The 27406-nt window shown below is 43.8% G+C and overlaps 1 protein-coding gene across 2 annotated transcripts in view; it reads right to left on the bottom strand.

Moving 5' to 3' along the window:
- Nucleotides 1-27406, bottom strand: part of RNF130 (ring finger protein 130) — a 49772-nt gene that overhangs the window by 16262 nt on the left and 6104 nt on the right. For both annotated transcript variants that reach the window (XM_054168723.1, XM_054168722.1), the window contains exons 2-4: nucleotides 21900-22094; nucleotides 5497-5747; nucleotides 902-973 (exon numbers count right to left, since the gene is read on the bottom strand). In XM_054168723.1, coding sequence (XP_054024698.1) covers nucleotides 902-973; nucleotides 5497-5747; nucleotides 21900-22094 — 518 coding nt within the window. The remainder of the gene's footprint in view (nucleotides 1-901; nucleotides 974-5496; nucleotides 5748-21899; nucleotides 22095-27406) is intronic.

The raw sequence follows: 27406 nt of genomic DNA, 5'->3' as shown, positions 1-27406 counted from the left end.
TACGCTCTCAAGACGACAGCATCTTTTAATAAGCTCCCATTATCTCCATGTACTCCCACAGCCACAGAAAAGATTTGGTGCAGTGGACTGTCTTGAAATAAAGCTACACAGGGAAGCAGAGAGTAGAAAGAGTTTTTCTGCCTTCTCTCTGGAAGCAAATTTTCCCATCGCTTCTTAATCTTCCACTGCCGATAGTGTTGATAAGAAAGATAAAAAGGAATCACATTAAAAGGGCCCAAGGAAATAACCTTCTCTTGAAAATCAAATCATAGCCACAATTCCCCTGCCTTTTGCAAATTAGAGAGCAAAAATTATGCAAGATTAAGTGATTATTTCTTCCTTTAAGAAGAAAAAGTGTAGGACTTAAGACATCCTATACTCTAGTTTCTATACAGGCCAGAAATATTCCTGGAGTACCATTTATTATCTTTAATGACATACCTGTTCATCCTCCCCCTAGGATTACTGGACATTTTTTTCTTTCCTTTCCTTTGCTTTTTGCTTTTTTCACATCAGAAGTAGTCCTTTATTAGCTGTCTTTTCAATTTCTTTTACACAACTTAGACAGGAATGATTCTAAGCTTACAGAATTTCCCGTCAACAACTCTTGGCCTATGCCCTCCAACCAGCGAGCTCTCCAAGCCAGCACCAAACCAGACTCAGTCCCAGATGCCAAATGGAGTGCAAGGAGTCTTTATGCAAGGAAAACTTCTTTGAAATGATCAGATTTGGAGCATGCATTGAAAGTTACACAAAATACTGTGCCACGGACAAAGTAAAACCTCCAAGAAGGAAGGCAAGGTCAGAAATCAGAAGCAGAAAGGGAAAACCGAGATTGTTTTCTCCAACAAAAATGCAACATGATGCTCAAGTTTACCAGGTTGAAATCATATTACTATACCTTATCCCCCTTCTTTACTGTCCTGGTTGTCAGTTTACCAATGGCTTTCTTGGCAGCATCTCCAAGACGACGCTAATGAAGTGACAAAGAAAAGAACACAAATTAAGCCTGATAATGAAGCCTCCTGACTGTCCTGCAGAATGACTGACTTGGGCTCCACACCAACACTGCAACGCACACTACCAGAGTAGGCTAACACAAGACAAAAAGCTTACACAGCAAAGCAGACAGATTTGTCAGGAAGGAAAGATAACCCAACAGTAGAGCCCACAAAAGGTACTTGATACCCATGGGCATAAACCTCCTGGATGGTCCACAGAAGTGATCCAACATTTGTGCGACAGCTAATCAAGCCCAGCCCGCAGGGTAGGAGCTGAAGCAACACACCCTGCCAATGGCTGCTGCTATATTCTGATCATGATGCTTTGTTATTCAGTATGCTGTAATATTCCCCTTGCTCTCCTCTCAAGCTTGAATTCTTTGTTGGTTTTTTTTCCTGTCTTCCCCCCTGAGCAGGCTGATCTTGTTCTGAGATGTAACAGATCCTCTCAGTGTAACCTAGTTTCTCTCTTGCTATTACCTGAAACCACCAGGATCTCACATGGAAAAAAAAATTATGGGTCATGCAATCTAAAGAAGGCAATGCAGACTTAAATAAAGCTGAAATGAATACTGGTTTGAAGATTAACCTCAATCTAAATGCAGAATCCAAGCTATTCTTTCGTTGGTTATGCTTTTATATGACCACCACTTGGATGGAAGGAGCCATTCCTGCAATTCAGTGCCGATTCCTACTGCAACAGCCAGTTGCCAGCCAACAAAGCATGGCTGTTTGCCAGCTGGGATCCCAGGGACAGGGCACTGAGCAGAACAAAGCTCATTGTCTTCTTGTTTCAGGAACCAAAGGCATCAGGTTTGGTTTACACTGACCGGAAAAAGGGAAGTTTATGTCTTTCAGCCTCCACCTTGTACTAAGGGCTCTGCCTTTGAAAGAGACTGTTCCTGACAATCTAAACTGCACCTAGCAAAACCTCCTACATTGCCTGAAACAAATGTGTGGGTTTTCTGCCCATCTATAGAGTAGAAAAATCAAATCCTTCATGAGGTGTTGTGTCCCCCCCCACATCACACATTTTCTCTGCATGCAAACTGAAACTAAGGCAGCTGCTTTTATATAAGAAACCAAGACCTCAGAAGTCACCACAACCAACTGTACCACTCTTACTCTAGAATTACATAAGCATGTGTTTCATTTTGTGGTTTCCACAGAGGAACAGCTCTTACATATATTTTAGGGCATAGATTTGACAAAGAAATCAGAGGCTGAAGTATATCTGCATAGGAAATACAGCATCAGAAACAGAGCCAGGATGGGGAAATTGCATTCTTCCTGAAATCAGGAATCTCGTCCTAACTTCAACATGTGAGAAGAGCCTGGAGAAGAGGAGGCTCAGGGGAGACCTTATTGCTGTCTACAACTACCTGAAGGGAGGTTGTAGACAGGTGGGGGTTGGTCTCTTCTCCCAGGCAACCAGCACCAGAACAAGAGGACACAGTCTCAAGCTGCACCAGGGGAAGTTTAGGCTGGAGGTGAGGAGAAATTTCTTCCCAGAAAGAGTAATTGGCTATTGGAAAGTGCTGCCCAGGAAGGGATGGAGTCCCTGTCCCTGGAGGTGTTCTAAAAAGGATTGGATGTGGCACTTGAAGCCATGGTTTAGTTGTCAGGAGGCGTTAGGTAATAGGTTGGACTTGATGATCTCTGAGGTCTTTCCCAACCTTGTTGATTCTATGATTCTGTGAAATTGGTCAATTTAAACAAATCTAAATTGCATGTCCTGGAACAAGCATATTTGCCTGGGCACTTGACAAAACAGAACACACTGGTGCACTGCTGGAGTAGATAATCACTGCCTAACCAAAAGTGTGAGGAACAAGGCTGAAAAGGTATTCAACTGCTAAGTGAGTAATGGTGGGTACCATTTCTATTTAGTTGTGCTGCATGTGGCTGCATATGCCCTGCAAAACATCTTAAAAAAAAACACCCAAAGATTATTTTCTCATGGAAGCATAACAATTCAGTCAAGCTGTTCCAAGATGTGTACATCTCAAGCTGTGCCAGGGGAGGTTTGGGCTGGATGTTAGGAAGAAGTTCTTTAGATAAAGAGAGATTGGCCATTGGAATGTGCTGCCCAGGGAAGTGGTGGAGTCACCATCACTGGAAGTGTTTAAAAAGAGACTGGATGAGGCCCTTGGAGCCATGGCTCAGTTGATTAGATGGTGTTGGGTGATAGGTTGGACTCCATGATCTCAAAGGTCTTTTCTAACCTGGTTAATTTTGTATTCTGTATCTTCTCTTAAGCTCAAGGAGGGCAGATGTAGACTGGAGATGAGGAAGAAATTCTTTACAGTGAGGGTGGTGAGACACTGGAAAAGGTTGTCCAGGGAGGTTGTGGATGCCTGCTCCCTGGAGCTGTTCAAGGCCAGGTTGGATGAGGCCTTGAGGAGCCTGGACTAGTGGGAGGTGTCCCTGCCTGTGGTAGGGAGGGCTGGAACTGGATGATCTTTAAGGTCCCTTCCAACCCAACCCATTCCATGAAGCCAAGTAAGCACATTTATTAAACAATAACTTTCACCTCTTCCTTTAAGAGATCTCTCTCTTCCCTTTTCTAATTTTAACAAACACTTTATGCTACTGCTGGAAATGCTCAGGATTTGTTAAATTAGGGCACAGGCATACAGCAGATGCTTTTTAAACCTAGAACTGCCTTGCTGGAGAAGACATGCAGAGGAATTTTATACCTCTGGTGGAAGTGCATGAGGGTCATGATGTGAAATACCAGTATCTACTTGAACTATCTACAAAACACAGCATGGTTTTGATGTGGAGTTCTTGTCATTGTGGTGGTTGTGTTTTCCTTTCTAAAGTGTGCCTCAACATAACTTAAAAAACAAGATCACAGCCTAAACCAAGTTATTTCCTCACTAGCAGTACAGCCTTCCCTCTCTGCAAGCTCTCAAAGCTCTTCAAAAATAAGCTGTAGCTGTCGCCACCTTCTTATAAAAGTTTAATAAGCTCAGCTTTTTAAACCACATAAAATTTTCATCAAGTTTCTCCTGACCTTTGTAAAAATCTAAAGAAAGGAAAAAGGTCATAAGAGCCCTTTCCCCATGGAGCAACTGTTTTGAAACATGGACATTTGGAAGAAGCCTAGCACCATGTAGGGGCTGCAGAAGGCACAATTTAGCATTCCACAGACATCCATTCAGTAACAGTTCTATTTAAACTTTCAGCATCCCAAGGGACCACACTAAATACTGGCTACAGTGTGGTCATTTAAGAATGATATCCTTAGGAAAAAGCTAAGGATGCCCACGGGACCTGCAACATCAGACACTATTTATAGGAACTGAAAAGGAAATCCTTTGTCACAGCTGAGACTTCCTAAGTTTGCATTTGTTTCAGGTTTGATAAAACACCAAAGAGCTGCCTCACAGTGAGCTCCTGTGCATTAGCTGCAATTTAGGGGGAAAGGGGGGGGACTCTAACTAGACCTCAGCAGGTTTGTCAGTTAGCCCTGACGGAGAGATACAAAGGCAAAGGGAGCCCCGTGGGTTTCCTGTGGTTTACTGACTCTTCTCAGTAAAAGCCAAAGCACAATATGGAAGCAGTAGGTCATTAAGTCTACACTGTTTGAGTTGCTGACTTGATTTAGCCATGCTCTGAGTATGGCCTTACTTAGTTCAGTTCTTAAGCAACTTAAGAATTGAAAAAGCATGTAGGAAAGGCATACTGGACAAAATTTTACTTAGAATATGTGACCAGCAGAATTAGGCAGTCCAGCCCAAGTGTGATCTTGAGTAAAGCTGAAAGTTAACACAGCTCACTGAGCAGCTCTGTACCTCAGTTTTCTTACCCTAACGCTCATGACAGATTATAGTTCCCAAATACCTCTATATAGCTTCTCAATTCCCTTAACTATTACTGAGGCTCCCTCTATGACTATGGATAGAATTTTTAGTGTTGGAATCATAGAAGGATCTGGGTTGGAAGGGACCCCCAAAGGTCATCCAGTCTGCCCCCTCTGCAGTAAGCAGGGGCATCCTCAACTAGATCAGGTTGCCCAGTCCTGCCAAGCCTCACCTTGAATATCTCCAGGGATGGGGCCTCAACTGCCTCCCTGGGCAGCCTGCTGCAGTGTTCTGCTCCCCTCATGGTAAAGAACTTGTTCCTAGCATCTAGTCTCTGTGTTCCCCTACACTTCATTCACTGTCCTCCCCATTCCCAAAATACACACAGCCAACACAGAATCTATCTTCCTCTTGGACTTACACTCCTCAAACCCCAAATATTTTGCTGTGGTTCTATCCTCTCCTGGCATGCAAAGAGCTCTTGTAATGGTGCTGCTCAGGATGAACACCACTTTGCTATCATAAATAAAAACCTTGTCTGGCAACACGCTGTGCCTTGGAGCAAAGAGGTTCTGCAAGCTACTTTGATGGATGTTCCTTGGAAACCATTTGTCTTCTCTTGACAGAAATATAACCTCCGGAACTAAAGAGGGGGAAAAAAAACCAAGCAGGAGGAGTTCCCTTACCTGGTTTCTGTCACGTGCACTTGTGTACCTGATCTTCTGGATGAAGTAAAAGATTAACCACGCCGAAGAAATGATCATCAAAACAATGAACGATATTGACACGAAGACTAGAGAGCCCCGGCTGAAGTTCTTGGGAGGAACGCGGGACCCCACCGCTATTGCCATCAGGACAGAGATGTTCTTCTCCAAGTAATTCAGGATCTCCTTAACCTTTGATTCCGTAATCATGACAGCAACAATGTCTCCAGTTCCTATAAAAAGAGAGAAATATTGAATTTGCATTAAAAATTAACACGGCAGGCTGCTCACCAGATCTTCCGGACGCACAGCCTCCCGACAGCCTAGAGATTTTCATCTAAGCCATCTACAGCACATGGAACATGCTACTGGGCACTCAACTCATGGCTTCTCCTTCAAACCCAGACTTTCAAATTAGGGCATTAACAAGCAAAGTGTCTGGAGCTCCACACATAGTAGCAGATCTCGAATGGTGGTTACGCAGCGCTTCCCACATCGTAATTGCCGGGTGCAGCCTGAACTGGATTTAAAAGGTACATTTGTTCCAGATTGGAAGCTGTGAATACCTAAATAGGCAACTGACAGGAAAACATTTAGGAGCTGAGTTCAGTGATACTGGTTGAGCCCTCTCAGCATGCTCAGTGCTGTGTGCAAGTTGCTCTGGAGAGTTATGCAAGTTCCCCCTGCGTGGTTATGTGGCTTTCACGTGCCACCAAGGTCGCCAAGGACCTGCAAATGACAATTGCAGCCCAGAAGCAACAAAACCAACCTTCTGCCCACATCACTTCAGACAGAAGTAAAAGTAAAGCAGCTAAGTCTGGCTGCAAATTAGAAAAAGAAAATAAAAAATGAAAAAGCCTGGCTGAAGTTTGAGTGCTGATTTTATCACCCACACAGAGACATGCTTGATAAGCTCACAAAGAGGCTGTCAGCTTTATCTGCTCCATTTTGAATGTGCAGCCCATCTGGTTTTTGAAGTGTCTTGCCTCTGGACTACCTCCTGTCCCAAAGGGAAAATTATTGGTAGAAGCAAAATAAGAGAATCAAACCACAGGCACTGCTGACAAAGACCAAAACCACCTGCAGAGCAGAGAGAGCACCTATGCTTTAAAAGCAGGGGCCCCACAGAAAAAGAGGTTGTGGAACTCAGGGCATTTCTGATCTAAGTTCAAAGAAAGCAAAGTTTATAGGAAAACCAAAGCCAGAAGGAAAAAAGGCTTATGAGTGCCATCCTTATTCATCCAGATCTATTTGCTCCCTCCAAAACTCTGTTCAAGACCTATTTTCAAAACGCTTGCAGAGTCTGCTCATCTGTTTGCTCCATCTGCTTGCTCCAATTCACATTCCCTCAGAGAAGAGCTGCATAATGCAAGCAGAGATTCTGGATTTAGAGTGGATTTAAGTCAACAGAGAGCCCAGTGTGGCAGTGAAGAGAACAGGAGGGCCTCTTTAACACAAATAGTCAGAGTCTTTTAATCAAGATCTGTAATTTTAAGAAGTTCCTGTGGCCACAAAATGATCTACGAGAGCCCAAAGAGCAGCACCTTTGAAACCCAGGGCACAGTAAGTCAGAGTGACAGACCCAGACAGCTACAGAACTTCCCAAAAGGAGACCTTTAACAGACTTGTGTAACAGTCTTGAAATGTTATCTCAGTACTCTTTCCATTCTTCATGCCAAACAGTACCTTTTACAGCCACTACCCTCAGCATTCAGAGCAAGCTCCCCCAACACGGGGGTTTTGGTTTGTGCTGACAGAATGGCTCAGGAGAGTCAAACCTGATAAGCCTCAGAAACTAAGATTTGCAAAAAAAAAATTTAAACCCCACATTCTGCAGCCTCAAAAAAATGTGTTTGCTCCAAGAAATGCCAACTTTGTTTAAAATTAACATGGTAAGCACATTCATGCCTTGTAGGGCTAAGTAGGAAAAGAATGCTCAGTCTTTCCTTGTGAATGTTTTTGAAGCATGTCACAGTAAACTCAGAAGCTCTGAATAGCACCAAACCCAAACACAGATCATGGATGCAACTTCTTGAATTACCAGTATACCACAGATTGACAAGAAGTCCCTTCAGTTCAGCTCTCCAGAGATATTTCAGTTAGAGATGTAGGGAGTTGGATTTCACATAAACTAACCAGGATGTTAAATAGGCAGCATCCTCAGAAAGAAGAGTAAAAAATCCACCACTTGCTTCATTTTCAGGAGAAATCTGTTCAGAATCCTGTTTGTCCAGTTGGGAAGAGTCCCTGTCCACACCTGCTGCACTTGATCACAGGACAAGAGCCACCCTACCTGCAAGGCTGTCCAAAACTCTGCATCTCAGGTGGTACAGGACCAAATGAGAGCAGATAATTTGTATTAATAATAATAATAAACCAGGTTGGAAGAGACCTTCAAGATCATCACGTCCAACCCATCAACCAATCCAACACCACCTAAACAACTAACCCATGGCACCAAGCACCCCATCAAGTCTCCTCCTGAACACCTCCAATGATGGTGACTCCACCACCTCCCCAGGCAGCCCATTCCAATGGGCAATCACTCTCTCTGTATAGAACTTCTTCCTAACATCCAACCTAAACCTCCCCTGGTGCAGCTTGAGACTGTGTCCTCTTGTGCTGGTACTGGCTGCCTGGGAGAAGAGACCAACCTCCACCTGTCTACAACCTCCCTTCATGTAGTTATAGAGAGCAATAAGGTCACCCCTGAGTCTCCTCCTCTCCAGGCTAAGCAACCCCAGCTCCCTCAGCCTCTCCTCATAGGGCTTGTGTTCCAAACTCCTCACCAACTTCGTTGCCCTTCTCTGGACACGCTCCAGCAAGGCAACCTCCTTCCTAAACTGAGGGGCCCAGAACTGGGCACAGTACTCGAGGTGCAGCCTAACCAGTGCAGTTTGGTATCTTCCCCAGCTGTCACTTCTGTACCTCATATCTAGTTCAGATAGTAAAGAAAGGTGGGGAGGTACTGCATTCCCCATGGCACATATTCTGTAAGCTTCCCCAGCAGGTGCTTATTTGCACAGAGAAATGATGTTAGTATCCAAATATCAGTCAGAAGCACTCCATGTAGCATTCTGACATGATTTACAGCTATCTGTCTGCGAAGCAAAGCTGACTAAGATCTTCCGATACCAATCCAGTTCCATCTGGATCAAAAGCTGAAGGCTCTACCTATTCCCTGCTGCCCAGGGAATGTGACAAAGCTGACAATCTGTCACACGTTTTATATAAAGCCCAGCACAAAGGGAACCTCTGGCATCACTGCAAAGTGATTTGCATTCCAAATGACTCAACTGGGAACAGCCAAAGTGCTACTGCTGCTTCTGACCCTGCCAGAGCCAAGGAGAACTGCAGAAAAGAAAAATAAATGGTGCCTGTTTAACATAGTGAGGCTCAGTGGAAACTGGGACTTGGTTCATCCATATTTTTGTCAGGGGCATCACCCTAAATAATTTTAGCAAGAGCTGCCTGTTTGAGAACAATTGGGGGCAGGAGGAGAGTGACTCATTTATTTTAAGCACCTTGAAACCTTGCATTTCTGAAACTCTAGTAGAAAAGAAATGCTCAGGTGAAGACAAAAAGACTTAACAGAGTTTGTAAAAGTTAAAATATGCTCTTAGAATCACAGAATGGTTTGGGTTGGAAGGGACCTCCAAAAGCCATCTAGTCCAACACCCTCTGCAGTAGGCAGGGGCATCCTCAACTAGATCAGGCTGCCCAGAGCCCTGCCGAGCTTCACCTTGAGTATCTCCAGGGATGGGGACCCAACCACCTCTCTGGGCAACCTGTTCCACTACCCTCATGGCAAAGAACTTGTTCTTAATAGCCAATCTAAATCTGCTTTTCTCTAGTTTGAAGGCATTGCCCCTCATCCTATCACTGCAGGCCTTTGGAAGCAGTCCCTCTGTAACCTTCTTGTAGGCCCCCTTCAGGTACTGGAAGGTCCTTATTAGGTCTCCCCAAAGCCTTCTCTTCTCCAGGCTAAGCAGCCCCAGCTCCCTCAGCCTGTCTTTGTAGCAGAGGTGTTCCAAACCCCTGATCATTTTTGTGGCCCTACATAGTCTTACGAAGAGCAAGTCTCTCCCCAGCCAAGAACATAATGTCCAGAGAGGAAAGGAGCTGGAATGCTAAGGGAAGCCAACGAGCCACACACTCAACCAGAGATGACAAACTAGGACAGAAGGTAGGCATAAGATAAATATTGATGCCTGTAAATATAAATCACTTAATTGCTATCATCCAAGCCCAGACAGCTCGTTTTAGCTTGCATTTTTATCATGTGCATGTTTAATTAGGATGGTTATACAACTCTATGCATGAGAGGGGATGAAGTTGCAATTAATCATTACATCTGTGCAATCTTATATGGGGAAAGGAGATAAGGCCTTAAAAGCTGAAAAGACACTAAACCTAAGAAGATGGCAAAACCAGCAAGATCCACAAGGAAACTGCTTTGCTCTCTCACCAATCTGTCCATCTCTCCAAGCAGTTCTAAAAGAGCACACTTAGGAAGTCAACAGAAAGTAATTTCAAAGAAAACTACTTGTCTCATCACCAGCAAATAATTGACCCTTTTGTGTTTGTTCTGCTGATCCTTGCCTGCCAAATGTTTGTCTGAAACTCAAAATATGGAGAACTACAGCCAGGAGAGCAAGTGAAAACAGAAACATTCCGAAGAGCAGACCTCAATCACCTTCCATCCATCTCCCGTCCCAGGGAAGGGCAGCCTGGCAAAGCACAACAGTCAAACAGCTGATTTTTAGTCATTTATTTTTCCTGGGCTTATGTGAGGAGAAGGACAGGTGAGACAACTCCTCCTGGGCATATGAGCAACCTGGCACTGAACTGCTGCTATTGCTGCAATGCTTCAGCCACCTTCCCACAGATGGGGAGGGCAAAACCTAAGATCCCATCTCAAGTGCGGCAAACATCAGACCCCCTGTAAGAGGCACTGAGTATCTTTGATTTGATGGAATGAGATCTGCAGAGAACTGAGTCAGATACTCCTAACAAAGTGTTTTTCTGATGGCTGATATTTGCAGCTGAAGTCCTTGTAATTTCCTAAGTCTTTGATAATGCCTTCTGGTGCTGCAGGCACAGCATGAAGCAGATAGCCTGCGCTCATCTCACGCCTGCAAAAATGTACTTCCCTCTTTAAATAGCAGACAATAGTTAATTGTAAATTAATCTTTCCACTGCTTTATTCTGAGAAAAAAAACAACCACCACAAACCACCACCACTTAACACACACTTCTTTGGACAATTCTGCTGCTGGAAATTTCAGAGGACTTCCTTAAAAAAAGGAAAGGAAATCTCCATCCTCCTAATAAAGGTAAGGAACGGTGCAGACCCTTGTAGACTGGATTCAGGGCATGATTCAGACACTGAGATGCCCCTGCCTATTCAGCTGCAACAATGCAGCCATGATGATAATGGCAATGCAAATAAAACTGCCCATTCTTCACACAGCAGACTTCCCTCTTCTCCTGTTAAAATGCTAAGTGTTGCTGAACATTTGCTATCAGAAGTAAAAACACAGCAACACACACACACACACTATTCAGTACCCAGCAGAGGGGTCAGGTTGTATTACAGTGAGGGACAGCTTTCTTGGAATGCAGTGAAACCACTCCAAGAGAATGTGGAAGCCCACAAAATGTCAACAACCAGAACAGGAAAGCACAAATCAGGTGCTATGGTCATATGTGAAATTTTGAGACATCAATTAGGGGGCCTGCAAGAAGGATAGAAAGAAACTGTTTACAAATGCCTGGAGTGATAAGACAAGGGGCAATGGCTTCAGACTAGAAAATGTTCTTTACCATAAGGGTAGTGGAACACTGCAACAGGTTGCCCAGGGAGGCAGTTGAGGCTCCATCCTGGAGATATTCAAGGTGAGGCTTGGCAGGGCTCTGAGTAACCTGATCCAGTTGAGGATGTCCCTGCTGACTGCAGAGTGTGTTGGACTAGATAACCTTTGGAGGTCCCTTCCAACCCAAACCATTCTGTGATTCTATGAATGAAGAGTTCAGTGAAAACAGTAGAATAGAATAGACCAGACCAGACCAGGTTGGACGAGACCTTTGAGATCATCGAGTCCAACCTATCATCCAACACCACCTAATCAACTAAACCATGGCACCAAGTGCCTCATCCAGGCTCTTCCTAAACACCTCCAATGATGGTGACTCCACCACCTCCCTGGGCAGCCCATTCCAATGGGCAATCACTCTGTGTAGAATTTCTTTCTAACATCCAGCCTAAACCTCCCCTGGCACAGCTTGAGACTGTGTCCTCTTGTTCTGGTGCTGGTTGGAAGACATCTGAGAGACATCTAAACTTCAAAGGAGCAGAAGCAAAAATTACCCCTTCAGGGTAAGGGATTCAGCCAGAGATAGGGATATAATCCATGGAACTCAAAAGGTACAGTAAGGGAAAGAAAAAGCCACACTAGGCTGCATGCAGAGCTTCAGTGCTGGAAAAGGTGGGCTTGTGGAACACAGCTGTTAAATCTGAATTCCAGTGTACTTAATAACATTGGAGAAAACACACAAATTATTCATGCACCTTGTAATTTTAGCCTGATGCAAACTAGAGAAATTCCTCATGAAGAAGTCTCACATTCTAAACCAGGCTTTTGGAAAAGTAGGCACCAAGGGGAAGCGCCTTGGCGTGTCTTCAGTGCGATTAAAACTGGTCTAGCTGCACACACTTGTATTTTGATCTAATCAGAAAGTAAACAAGGGCACATCCAAGCTGTCAACACATGAGTGCAATCTCAGGAGGAAAATATGTTGTTTGAGATGTCCCAAATCAAATATTTCTGCAAACAGCAAGAACCTGTACTACTTGTCAGTTATTTAGTCCTCAGCAAAGCAAGGCTTCCATGCTGAGAATACACATCAGTTTTAAAGTGAGAGTGGATAGCCTTTAAAGACATTTGTCTTCCTGTTGCCTTTGTAATACTGAAAAGGTTGAATTCTTGTCAGTATGTAAACATTTACTTTGGGATGCCTGTTTTATGCAGTGTCAGACACTAGAACAGATGCTACAAAGCTACCATGAGAAAAATCATAGAGGACAGCAGTCTATGAAACTGTAGCCTGGCAGTTAGGTTGTCACAGGATGCATCAGTTGAGTACAACCAGTGGAGCAATTTGCTACCCCAAAGCACCCAACAGTGTTTTGCAGAAGTCTTATTTGCCACACAAACCTATGCAAAACAACCTGGAAAGAAAACCAAAACAGCTTCTGAGGTTAAAACTTGAATTTGGACTGTCTGCTTATGAGGAGAAAGAAGCAGATTACTCAAGTTTAGTGAGGAACAGGCTTCTATGAATTGCAACTGAAATACAGTCAATTTGTGCCTGGAGAACACTCACAACTCTTCTTTGACTGCAGCAAAAAGAGCTTCAACAGATTTTATTCTGCCAGGCTAAGAGAGGGCACTGCCCTACGCCCTCTCAACATGATTACATGTGTACCCTTTAGCATTTTGCAACGGAGCAGGCATTGCTGTGCTGCTAACAGACATGTGATGGACCTTCACCAAGTTCTGCTCCTTTAAGAGAAGCAGGCATATGATCGAGGCATATGATTAGAAAACCAGAAACAGCAAGAGTAGCTTTCCAAAGATGGGTGTGACACAATTAACTTCAAAACAAATATTAAAGCCTAATCAGATTCTTGTTGTGCTAGCCTGCAGCACATTAAATTAAAGTCCATAGCTGCTAAACAATTATCTCATGAGCAGAAATGTTCCTTCCAATGCCTGCCCTCCCTCATTAAACAAGAAACAATGCCTCAGTGGAATGTTTTTGCCATATTTTTCAGCAGCTTTATAATCTACCATGACCAAGAGTTCCTAAAAGGAAAGCTAAACAGCAAAATCAGTTGAGGAAACTGTTGGGCTGCATTCAGATGACAACTGCTGACACATGATTTCATAACCCAGTTGCTCCATTCTGACGCTCAGGGAGATGTTTCTCAAGGAGAAAGCTGTGTAAGATCAAAACAGGTAGTCACAGCTAAACCCTCTTGCTTCATTCACAAGTCCAAATCGCACTGGGATATGTGAGATGGTGGAGCTGTGCCCTGCATTTCCTCAAGCCTGACAAGGTCCAGCTGTCTCTCTGCTCAGCCCACGTACCCCACTCTAGAAAACAAGATTCAAAACAGTACTGGTGTGTAGAAGAGAGGCATTAGACTTTGCCCTCACTGCCCATCATTTCCTCTCCATCAACCTCACCCAGAGAGCTCCTTTTTATCTCCCACCCTAAGTCATATGGCACTAAATGTCAGAAAGATTAAGATGCTTTTATTAAGCCATAAGATGCACCCACATCTTCTCTAAGCCTCCCAACAAGCACCTGAATCTCTGCCCCATCTGGATTTTTGACAGTAAAAATAATGCTGTTTCAGTCCTTCTGATGGGCACCAGGGCAGACTCACGGCTGAGCTGAGAAGGGGGAGCACCCCAAGGGAACGTCTGTACATCCTCTGCAACCAGTACTGCAGCAGAATTCACTTCAAGTGGCAAGGACATCGCGTTCAGGGATTTGGGGTTTGTTTGTTGGGGTTTTTTTCTCCCCCTTCATTTTTGACTGCTTTGCTCATTCTACTTATATCACAAATTCCCTTTCTGTAAAAGGACTTTTATCTTCTGAGAATTCTATATAAATATATTTTAATGCATGTGACCTTTGGGGCTCTTTACACTAGGGAAAACCAAGCCTAGATAAGGGAAAAGCAGAGAGATGTTGCAATGATTTTACAGAAATGTCACCAAATTTTTTCCCCTCTTTTAGATTCTTTTTTTGTTTTTAATGCTTCTACTTCACAGAATCACAGAATGCAAGGGGTTGGAAGGGACCTTGAAAGATCATCCAGTCCAACCCCCACTGCCAGAACACCTAGAGCAGGTCAGACAGGAAGGCATCCAGGCAGGTTTTGAATGTCTCCAGTGAAGGAGACTCCACCAACCTCTCTGGGCAGCCTGTTGCAGGGCTCTGACACCCTCACAGTGAAAAAGTTTTTCCTTGTGTTCCCATGGAACCAACTCTGCTCCAGCTTGCACCCAGTGCCCCCTGTCCTGTCACTGAGAAGAGCCTGGCTCTGTCCTCCCAACACTCCTGCACTACCTTTTCTTTTGATAAGAAAATGGACATTCCACTTCAATAATGCCAGAATAAAACTATCTCGGTACAAAGAAAAGTATCATTTCACCATCCCCTTTCCAAAAATCTGTGCACAGATTGTTTTCCCTTCATTCACAAAGTTTCCCAAGGCACTTCCCTGTGTATCAGGGTGAATGAACTGCATGTGCAGCTCTATGTAAGGGACGCTTGCACTGTTTAGGTATTGGTATGCTAACAAAGCATAGGAAATTTTAGAGTTAAGCCTTAAGCAGATGCACTAAAGAGCAGAAGGGTCACAGTAAGTCTTGACTAGGGAAATGGTGCAATTCTAGCACAACTCACTACTGGGGAAAAAAGGTTCCTCGTGTCACAACTTCATGTATTTCTGAAGGAAGTTATTCTGTCTTTGAAAGATGTTTCTGCTTATTTGATTACAACCTATCTTCACATACACTCCTGAGCAGTGTCCAAAACCTGTTACCTTACAGCTGGATTTAGAATAGAACAGAATAGAATAGAATTAACCAGGTTGGAAAAGACCTTCCAGATCATCAAGTCCAACCTATCACCCAACACCATCTAATCAGCTAAACCATGGCACCAAGTGCCTCATCCAGTCTCCTCTTAAGCACTTCCAGTGATAGTGACTCCACCACCTTCCTGGGCAGCACATTCCAATGGCCAATCTCTCTTGCTGGGAAGAGCTTCTTCCTAACATCCAGCCTAAACCTCCCCTGGTGCAGCTTGAGACTGCGTTCTTTTGGTCGTTGCCTGGGAGAAGAGACCAACTCCCACCCGGCTACAACCTCCCTTCAGGTAGTTGTAGACAGGTACACACCAAATCACAGAACTGTCAGGGTTGGAAGGGACCTCAAAGATCAGAGAATTATAGAATCATAGAATCAATAAGGTTGGAAAAGACCTCAGAGATCATCAAGTCCAACCTATTACCTAACACTTCATGACTATAAACCATGGCTTCAAGTGCCATATCCAAGCCTTTTTTGAAATCACTGATTAGTGTCACATTCTTGATTAATCAACCATATTAGTGTAATTGACTCATGCATCTATTTAAGATACACTTGGACTGTGACAACTAAAAGTCTCCATAATCTTGCATTCTGTAGCGTGGCCAGGTGCTAGGGGGTGGTTTCTATTTCTGCACGGCCGTTTGTGTTTGCAGTCATGGAAGCTGGAGCTCCAAGACCCAGGGATTTCTGAGAGGGGTGATCTGTCATGCTCATGTATTTTCTCCTGTCTACAGACAAGCTCCATACAGATCCATCAATCTGGACACTCATTCCAAAGAAATCCAGCAAAGAACAAAAGAGAAATGGCAGGAGAGCCTTACCCAAGGCCATGAAAGAAAACATTTTTAGCACTTCCTAAAAAGTATCTTCACAGCTTAATACAATAAATTTGAGTCCATCAAATCCATAGATTTGGGGAATTACTCTGCTGCTGGAGCTCAGCTTTGGATAAGAAAAAGAATGTAATTACTTACAGTCACTAACAGTCCCGTGGGCCTTTTCACAGCCACAGAACTAATTACCCTTTCGGCTGGGAATGGAAAAAAGGAGCCTAGCTGCTCCTATTTCGGTGGTGGGTGAGGCACACACCACACAGCAAGGCTGCTGAGAAGTTCTACAAGGCACTGAGGCTACATTAGCTTAGTAAAGGGGTTTCCCTGGCTTGCCTTGAAGAGACAAGTGCTTCCTTATGGTGCAGAATCTGTGCTTCAAACACTCCTCTCCACATCTCGTTAAGTGTCAGACACTTCCATCTACTGTGTGACAGATTTTCCTGATGGATACACCTCCAAGAAACACAGTGGGAAACAGGATTAACTATATTGCTGTTGACACTTGTGTCACACATTTTCAATTAGCAAATGTAAATGATCTAAAATGATCACAGATACAGAAACCAGGGTTAGACTATTGATTGGTTTGCCTTTCTGAAAGGTTCAGCTGTCATGACTCATCTCTCCTTCCTTTCCACTAATATTCAAGGGGAAATTAATGATTACAGTAACAATAAAAGCATTTTTTGAGCTGTGGATTACAAGTAATCCATGGATAGTTTTGCAGTGGATTTGGTAGAGAGCTGATTCACCAACACACATTTGTGCAAAATCACCTGCAGGGGACCCAGGCACAGCTTTCACACATCTCTTTGGCTTACAGTTACATAAAGAGGCACTTGTGAGAGAAAGGCAAGAGGCAGAGGAAGAGTGGTGCGTGCCAGAGGCCACTGGCATTCCAACTGCTGAGCCTACCCACTCTGGGTTAGGGTATAAACATGGAATAGCCATTAGATGGCAACAACTCCAAATTACTTCCTGTCCCTCCTGCCTCTGACCCAGTGACCTAAAACAATCCGCATCAAATATGTTCAGCTTTACCACACTTCAAAGCAAGTACAGACCTTGCTTCCTCCGCTAGTGTGCTCTGAGGGAACACAGGGACATCAGAAATCCTCCTCCTTGAAAGGAAAAATGTTGCTGGGAGCCAGCCTTGAGCAGCTCTCCTGCAGTATGACAGCAGGAGAACATCACCTTCTGTGCACAGCATGGAACAGAAACACCTTTCTCACAGAAAGCATCCAATGCACCGCCTCTTTAGAAGTGCACTGAAGGCAGATCCTGATCAGATGTCTGCAGCTTGTCCTAAAAACTTTGAAAGATTTACCTGCATCAGGTAAGTCCTCTGAAAAAGGGATTTGTTAGAAGCTGTTCAAATACTTCAGGCAATTTCTTCAGCACTTTTCTAGGGCAGTTATTGGAATACCCAGCACCTTCATTTTGACACTTCCCTCTCTACTCATTTACTCCGTGAACTCTGGGTATGAGATACTGACTTGAGAGGCTTCCTTGGCTTCTATCCTTTTCTATACATCCAAAGTCTAGATTTTAATAGAAAATCTCAATATATTTTTGTACTTTACAGGACTGTCTTCATAACACAAAATCCAGAATTAAAATGCTATTTTACCTGCATGTCCTTCCTACTCCTGTACTTGATTACAAAGGAGACAGCTGCTACAGATTTTCTCTTCCATACATCTACTAACCTATTTTCCCTGCCACACAGGCTCTTTTTTTTTACATCACACAATATTTGTTTTGCTGTAACAGTGGCAAGCAAAACCACTCATAAAACTGCCTTCCTGCCAGGGATATCATCATCTAATGCAACCTAAGCTGGGAAAGATGCCCTTCACTAAGGGTGATAGAGGACAACTACAAGAATGCATACAGTGTGTTTTTATTTGACATGCACAGAGTAATACCTGCAAGGATATGCAGAGAGGAAAGAAAATGTTGTACAGAGCATTAGTGGGAGAAAAAAAGAAGTATTTAAGAAGCCAAACAACTCCTCAGGATCAACACCTACTTTAAAAGTCAACAGGCAGGCACTTAGTGGACTATCACACAAGGACAAGCAAACTCTGCTATCAGCAATAGAAACTGTTCATTTGACATGGTGGTGACAGACTGATTCAAGAGTGACAGCTGCTACCCAGACAGCAGCAGGGATCTCTGTTTGCCGAGAGCTCTGCTGAGTACGAACAAATTTCCCGAAGATTAGAATTTCCCAATGTCTGCTCAAGCATAAAATAACTCGGATAAAACACTAATCCCGCAGGTGAGAACTGATTATTGAGCTCTTTTCCTAAGGAATCACCTCACTGCAGGTGGGAAACAGCCATAAGTCTCTGGAACCTTTAACGTATTTTTAGCGCAGACGTTGCCTAAGCCGGCGATTGGAATTCATGCAAATATGAGGGTAGGAAAGCCTGAGGTTCACCAAGTGTGTTATCAGCAGCTGCTGCTTTCTTCTCTGCTTCACCAGGAACACAGAATATTCCTAAGGCTTGGCACAGAGCAGTGTAAAAATTATGTTCCAGCGATATAAAATGACACGAGGTCTATTTTCTCCTGTCTGTGCACGGGAAACACGGAGCCCTGGGCCTTGCTATGGTAACACAGCTGCAAAGTCATCTTGTGAAGAATGCATTTTTAAAACAATAGAGGAATCCTGCACAGCACTAGGCATGGTATGGAAATAAGACCAACTCGGAGGCTCACCTTCGTTTTCACTACCAGCTCTATTTAACTGCATCAGCAGAACAGCTATCAATTACACAGGGCCCACTCCTGACCTTTAGGGATAGAACATACTGAAGAGATGTAGAGACCAGAATACCAAATTAGCAGGTGATGTGGCTGTTCACCACCTAAAAAGCATACAAGCAATGTTGAAAAGGAAGAAAAAGCAAAGACCAGAGAGAGCCTTGAACATGTGTAAGAGTGCTCTACACATATTTCTTTGAATAGGCTCATCACATAAGCACAGGTTCATGAATCTACATCCCACTTGGAATAACTCTCACAAAGGGGAAATGATGGGAGTCTAAACCCTCCCTGTGCTGAGGCTGACACCAAAGGACTAACCTACATCTGAGTTACACTCAATTGCAGTTCCTACATCAAGCAAACAGGAAGTTATTTATAGGAAGCTCTGCAAAGTGCAGACTGATGAGGAGATCCCTTGCATGACCCCAACACAATCAAAACAAAAGCTCTGGAGCAACGTTCCTCTTCATTACAGAGTGCTGCTAAGGGGGTACTTCAGTTCTAGATAATTACTTTTAGTCCATTGTACAGTTTGAACACTTCAATATTAATTCTGAGATAGTGCCTACAGCTCAATCAGTGACAGAGGTTCCAGTATCCCAGGGACTGGGTACATGGAGTTAAAACCCAGGATCTCAAATACTGAGATTAAATATGCATCACCTCCAGTAATTACTTTTTTAAAGCTTCCCATGAGCAAGAGTAAATATTTGGAAATCAACATGCTGAAGGCAGTATTAGCTTTTTTCCAAACACCAAGTACCCAAACAGTTGTCTGGCTAGCTTACAAAACACCATTTCACCCACAGCAGCTCTCAAGTTTTATAACTGGAGACATTATTTCGACCTACCAGTACCACTGGACCAGTTGAAATGCTTCCTAAAGCAACACCTTGGTCTTCAGAGCTGAAACACCAAGTGAACCAGGATTTTCTGATAGAAGACAGACACCATCCCATTGCTATGAAAGCACCTGCTCAATCTAACAGCATTGCAAAAAAATAAGGTATCAAAAGTTATAATTATAGAATCAATAAGGTTGGAAAAGACCTCAGAGATCATCAAGTCCAACCAATCACCCAACACCTCATGACTAACTAAACCATGGCTTCAAGTGCCAGGTCCAATCCCCTCTTCAACACCTCCAGTCAAACCCATTACAAGATTCAGCATCTAATAGAGCACATGATGCTAGAGCTGCCATTGTCAGTTGTCTTTTTTCTGCCACACTGAAGTACTGTAGGCAGAGTCACAAATCACTGCCGAGCACAGACTGCAGACCTTGCAGCCTCAGAGGTTTTCAAAGACACCAGAGCTGAAGGTTTGGGAGTGCATTACATCAACAGGGAGAGAAGGGTCAAAAAACTCCAACAGCAAGGTGGGTACAAGTGTTTCATGAGGGACTTTTTGCCAGCAGATTACTCACAAGGAAGGTACCTAAGAAAATAATGGATTGTCAACAGGCTTGGAGTTGCTATGCAGGGACCAAAATTTCCCTGGAAAATTCCTGTGGTGTACAGCATTGCAAAGGTCAACCCCCCACTAAACCAGAAGCCACAAGACATTTCCCCTGGAAAAAAAAAAAAAAAGAAGTGGGAAAGAAGTAACCATAGCATTTCTTTAGTAAAAGAACTCAATATGCTTAGCAATAATGAGGAAATTCCAGTTTCCAAGCAACCCCTATGCATAGAAGGAAAAGGACTGAAAATATTCCAGGGGAAAGGAAAAAAAAAAAAGGGTAATTTTTAAATCAAATCAGCCAGCAGTAGAGCTGTCAGATCCAGAAATGTGCCTCTTCTGATTAAGCTAAGTCATTCCAAACTGAGAGGAGCCTTCTGGGAAAATGAAACATGCACTTATCAGAATGGGGAAAATAATTTTTAACCAAGGAAAATATTTATGTATGAGGCTCCCATTAGCTAAAGTAACTGACCAGGAACAATTCCTACAGAGTCCTAAAAAAAAAGGCAGAAACCTGTAGAAATCCACAATTTTCAACACGATTCCAGACCAGCAATAGCTAACTTCAAGAGGCAACTGCTCTCCAAATCACTGTTTTGTTGATTCCTACAAGACATTCAAAGACACACTGCAGAAAGAGGAGCCTCTGTAAAGTGTAAAAAGGGCAACAAAGCTGGGGAGGGGTCTGGAGCACAGCCCTACGAGGAGAGAGATAGGGTTGCTTAGCCTGGAGAAAAGGAGGCTCAGGGGAGACCTTCTTGCTGTCTACAACTACCTGAAGGGAGGTTGGAGCCAGGTGGGGGTTGGTCTCTTCTCCCAGGCAACCACCAACAGAACAAGAGGATACAGTCTCAAGCTGCACCAGGGGAGGTTTAGGTTGGATGTTAGGAAGAAATTCTTCACAGAAAGAGAGATTGGCCATTGGAATGTGCTGCCCAGGGAGGTGGTGGAATCACCATCACTGGAGGTATCACAGTATCACCAAGGTCGGAAGAGACCTCAAAGATCAAGTCCAACTTGCCACCACAGACCGCATGACTGTGCCACATCCAATCCCCTCTTGAACCCCTCCAGGGGGCACTTAGTGCCATGGTTTAGTTGATGAGATGGTGTTGGGTGATTGGTTGGACTTGATGATCTCCAAGGTCTTTTCCAACCTGGTTAATTCTATTCTATTCTATGTCATTAAAGGAAACATGAAAGCTCAGACTCTGACCTAGCTACTGACACTTGAAGTTCTTCACCACAACAGCCACCAACAAGACACCACTATAAAAACTCTTCAGGTACATGTTGTAAAATTCTAGACCATCCATTCCACATTGGCTCTTCTCCTTCATGAAGATTTGGAGCTGACTGCTCCTAAAATCTTACTGGTATTCCCTTCCCCCTGCAACACTCCCAGCCCCCACTGCAGATGGGAGTGTCCCTCATCAGATAAAATGTACCCTAAAGGAAAATAGCTGCTCAGAATGATTGGCTTGTTTTGCTGTATTGCATACATGTAAACACCAACAGAGAACAGGCTACTTCAATCAGCCTCTGCGCAGCACCAAGAGCTCTTTAGCAAGCCCTAATGTGGCAAAAGACTACCTGGGCAAAAAAAAAAGCATTACAGCGAAAGAGATTACACTTTATTTACCTTGATGAGTCATTGTGACAGGCTCTTCACTGGATATATTGTTGTAAATGACCACGGCTGTGGCATTATGTGAAGCTGCTCGCAGTATTTTCTCTCGAAAGGTGCAGTTGCCTCGCTGGAGTAAAGCGATCCACTGCTTGGTGTTGGGGGGGACTTGGAAGCGTGTCCGAGGGTCACAGCCCAGGCGGTCTGCAACTGAAGTGGGAAGTAACAGTTACACAGATGGCACTTGGCTCAAACAGGCAAAAAAAAAGAGAGGAAAAAAAAAAACCCCAAACCTTCCTCCAAGCTTTGCCCAATTACTTAACGGTTACACAGGAGGAAGCCACTGTTCTCCTGCTAATAAAGCCTAAAGATAACTGCATTCTTAGGAGAAAAAGCCTTTAGAAATGCAGGTCTGGCAGGCTGAAAGCTGTGCCTATATGCCTGAGAATTAGGCTATTTTTAACTCTAGTGCAGCCAGAACAATGAATTCACATTTGAATCAATACCTGCCTGGAGGCTGAAAAACGTTAGATTATGGTTCATATGCTACAGGCATTTATGAAACAGCTGTTTATCACTCATTCTGGGGAGTAGAACCTTTTTTTTTCCCCCCCTTCTTTCTGATGCAGTCATAAATATCACTGCAGTGGGAAGTGTAACTAGACAAAGGAGGTTGTGAAAACAAGATTTCAGAGTTATCTGCCATGTGCTGGCTACTGTGAAAAAAAAAAGGGCAATATTAAAAGCTGATCTGGTAAAAAGCCCAGCAGCCAACACCAGCTTTTTACACATGCACATTTTACCTACAAGGAAGCACATTCGAATTGAGCGAGAAACAAACAGTTTTGCAAACATCATGCACCCAAGTTGTCAGCTAAACAGGTACTGATGGTGTAAAGAAGAGCAACAGAAACTGCTAACGCCAGATGTCTGAATTCAACAGCATGCAAAGCTCTTTTGTCCTTTGTAATGCTGTAATGTATCCTGGAACAACCCAAACCCACGCAGAGCTACGCACAAAAGGGCCCAAAATGCAAGGCAGAAGATAACTTCACAGTACAGCAGCTGAAAGTGATGACAGACATTCCTGTTTACACAACTGGGAACAGGCAGTTTAGTGCCACAGCCTGGTCATTATCATTAAAGGGTTTGAGATATTTACAGCCAGCAGCAGTATGTGATATAAAGATTCTGAATGCCAGGAGTGTAAGAATCTTTGGCCGGGATAAACAGTGACTTCTTTTGTTCAAAACAGAAACTAGTTATTTGTGTAAGAGCTCTGAAAACATTATAGTTCATAAGAACAATTCAAATGAAGCCTCCCATACATTTTTTCCCTTTTAAAGAAGCAAGTTCATCACCACAGACTACAAGATTTCAACAGAAGATCTGACACACACACAAAAAAGAACACCCAAAGCCCAGTTTAACACATTAACTGGAAACAAAAGATTGGGAAGCATTCTCAGCTTAACACAGCTCAGGTTAAAACCTTGTAACAATGGAGAGTCAAGCAGCTACAGGATCTTTCCCAGAGCAAGAAAATCTCTTGCTTGCCTGAGGAAAAACCAGTGCAGATGAGTCTGTGTTATGGCAGTTGCACAGGAAGTCGTTGCATCTCTTAATTTGGACAAGAAGTGCCTCTCCCTGTTCCCCTGGAAGGAGGGTGGGGAGCCAGACAAGCACATCCTTTGCACAATTGTTTTTCAAGGCTGTATCAGACATTTCAGACCTGGAGGGCTACTTGCTGAATTTTTGTACTTGTGCTTTTATTGTCCAGAGGAGTGAGAGGAAAAATCTCAAATACAGATGCCTGAAGCTGAATTTTATAAAGCATTTCCTTCTACTGCCCTGACACTACTGGAGTCCCTCTGGAAACTGCTAACTAGCACGGATGCACACGTGCTGTCTTGGGGCACTAGTGACAGCCATCATGAACAGCAATGATCACAGAAGTGTGCTTCCAGATCAGCTGCACTTTTGTAGCTTGTCTCTCAGGTCTTACATTTCAGAGAATAGGACATTTTTTTTCTGAAAAAGAATTTCATTTGATAGAATAGAATAGAATTAACCAGGTTGGAAAAGACCCCAGAGATCAAGTCCCAACCTATCATCCAACAACATCTGATCAACTAAACCATGGCACCAAGAGCCTCATCCAGTCTCTTCCCAAACACTTCCAGTGATGGTGACTCCACCACCTCCCTGGGCAGCACATTCAAATGGCAAATCACTCTTTCTATGAAGAACTTCTTCCTAACATCCAGCCTAAATCTCCCCTGGCACAGCTTGAGACTGTGTCCTCTTGTTCTGGTGCTGGCCACCCAGGAGAAGAGATCAGCCCCCACCTGGCTACAATCTCCCTGCAGGTAGTTGTAGACAGCAAGAAGGTCTCCCCTGAGCCTCCTCTTCTCCAGGCTAAGCAACCCCAGCTCCCTCAGCCTCTCCTCACAGGGCTCCAGACCCCTCCCCAGCTTTGTTGCCCTTCTCTGGACACCTTCCAGCAGCTCAACATCTTTCCTAACCTGAGGGGCCCATTACTGGACACAGGACTCAAGGTGTGGCCTAACCAGTGCTGAGCACAGGGCACAATGACTTCCCTGCTCCTGCTGGCCACACTGTTCCTGACACAGGCCAGGATGCCATTGGCCTTCTTGGTCACCTGGGCACACAGCTGGCTCATGTTCAACCTACTATCAACCAGCACCCTCAGCTCCCTTTCTGCCTGGCTGCTCTCCAGCCACTCTGACCCCAGCCTGTAGCACTGCATGGGGTTGTTGTGGCCAATGTGTAGAAGCCTGCACTTAGATGTGTTAACTCTCATGAGACATGTGCAGCCCATCCTAGAATCACAGAATCGTTTATGTTGCAAAAGATCCTCAAGATCATGAAGTCCAACCATTAACCCAGCACTGCCAAGTCCTCTACAAAGACAAAAGCAGTTCACTGTTCAGTGCACACTTTCCCCTTGCTCAGAACATTTCCACTCAAAAATATGAGGGGGAAAGAAAGCACCAGCAAACTGTGCTAGGATGCTTCTCAAGCCCTGAAAGCTAAATAATTCTATTCTTCTCCAGTGAAGTCAGATTAAAGAATAGTAGGTATGATACATCCTTTGCAAAACAGCATTCAATAAATGGCCACAATGCCACAGAAGCTACTCAAACTGCCAAAATTAACCCTGAAAGTAGATACTACAGCAAACATTAGTTTACTTAAAACACCTGGGATGAAGAGCAGTAATCCTATGGATTATGTACAGATGCATAGAATTGTCAGGGTTGGAAGAGACCTCAAGGATCATCTAGTTCCAACGCCCTGCCATGGGCAGGGACACCTCCCTGGGCAACCGGTTTCAGTGTCCCACCACCCTCATAGTGAAGAACCTTTCCCTAACATCCAATCTGAGTCTACCCACTTCTAGTTCTGCTCCATTCCCCCTAGTCCTATCACTACCTGACATCCTAAAAAGTCGCTCCCCTGCTTTCTTGAGCCCCCTTCAGATACTGGAAGGCCACAATAAGGTCCCCTCAGAGCCTTCTCCTCTCCTGACTGAATGGCCCCAAGTCTCTCAGTCTGTCTCCAAGTGAGAGACTGGCACAGGTTGCCCAGGGAGGTGGTGGAAGCCTCATCCCTGGAGTTTTTTGCAGCCAGGCTTGATGTGGCTCTGAGCAACGTGACCTAGTGTGAGCTGCCCCTGCACACGGCAGGGGGGTTGGAACTAGATGATCCTTGAGGTCCCTTCCAACCCTCACAATTCTATGATTCTATGATAATCATGCTTCAGTGTAATCATGTTCAAAACTAAGTACCAAGTGGAAACAAAAATGGCCACAAAAGTAATGAGCTGTAAGAGTGAAAAGAGAATCAACATAAGAGCAGCAAAAGGCAAAAGGCAACCTGGAAAGGGTAGCAGCATTCTTCAGAGTCTGTCATACAGTCCAGTTTTACAAAAATGCATGTAGGTGTCTTCAAATTTATGCAGCTTGAGACTTTCAGCTTGAAAACTGACAGAAGCAGTTATGAGATAATAGAAATTGCATCTGTGGGAAAAGCAGCACAAAATTTTCTACCACTGTAGAGATCAAAGTCTCTTTCAGCTGTGGACAGAGCTGTGAAACATTACTGCACAGAGCAACAGGATTAGGAAATAAGATATTAAGAGATAAAAGCTTTCCAGATATAGACCAAACGCATACAGCATGCTGTTCCTGACAAGGTGGATGAAAAATTAACAGCTGACAATATTATTCTAGCACTATTTAAGTAATATCAAAAAAAACCCCCACCAAACCCAAAAAACAACCACAAAAAACACTGAGGAAAATCTGGTTGGCTTAGCCAAAACTGAACTGAGTAACTGCAAGTCACTGGAGATTAAATGAGTAGCCACAACTCACTTTTCTTTACATCAGCCTCCTACCACACCACACAAATGTTAGGTAACCTTTTAACAACAACAAAAAAAATATCTCCAGGAACAACAGCAGAAAGCCTGAGTTTTTCCTTTACACTCTGAAAAGAATGAAAGTCTTACAGTCACCCTTCTAGCTGGCTAAAATAGACCATCTGCTCTACCTCTAAGTGCCAGGCACTTCAGTTGGCATTGTAAAGGACACAGATAAACAAACAGTGCCAGCAAGAGTCATCGTCAATACCTCTCCATTATCATGCCATCTATGCTCCATTGTCCAAAGTCCAATTAGGATCTAAAAGACCAGGGCTTGCTGGATGATGTACTACCTGGATGGTGTCCATGCCAGAATGAAAAGCAGCTTCACATTAAATTAAAGATAATCTAAAACAAATCACTTGCACATAAAGAGTTACGATCAGAAGTCACTTGTGTAATTCCATGGAAGCACACAGAGAGCCTCTCAGTGTGTTTCTTTAGTGGTGTGCTGCTCTTCTGGCTTATTCCAAAACTTACTTACTCTGCCTTTCCTTTCTCTGGGTCTGTGTACCATGAATGGATTGGCAACCCCCCAGTTTTCTGTGAGAAGTGGAGACTACCGGTTTAAGTAAGGAGTTATGTCCAATGCTGGTGTAAATATCTCTTTTCCTACCATAACCCAAACACCACAGAGGAGCCTCTTTACAGAAGGATCAGCTGTGATCTAAGTACCTTCCACTAGGCTGAGTGCTTGCTTTCACCTTTAGGAGAGCTTCAGTTTCCTCTTACAGAATGCACAGGATTAATCAACTTGCATTTAACTCCTTCTCCTTAAGCATTTGTCAGTTCCAGAGTCCTTGGCTCTGCTGAAGGACTAAGGTTTGAGGCAGCATTTTAGGGATTCATGTGAAAGAAATAGTGATGCCATAGAACCAGCCAGGCTTCCAGAACCACTGACAAGTGTTGGCAAGCTCATGTTAGCACAGCAACAGTACTTTCCTCCTCCTGTTTTCCAATTACCTTTATCTCCCAATGTAAGCGGGATAGCCATTTTGTGGGCGCAAAAGTGAAATGAATAGGTCATCTGCCACAGGTTTTGTCAGAAATATGGGACACATCTGCCTGAACA

Source organism: Dryobates pubescens, chromosome 16, assembly GCF_014839835.1.
Source record: "Dryobates pubescens isolate bDryPub1 chromosome 16, bDryPub1.pri, whole genome shotgun sequence".
Lineage (NCBI taxonomy): Eukaryota > Metazoa > Chordata > Aves > Piciformes > Picidae > Dryobates > Dryobates pubescens.
Note: the sequence above shows the minus strand (reverse complement) of the source record. Positions and strands in the feature narration are given on the sequence as shown.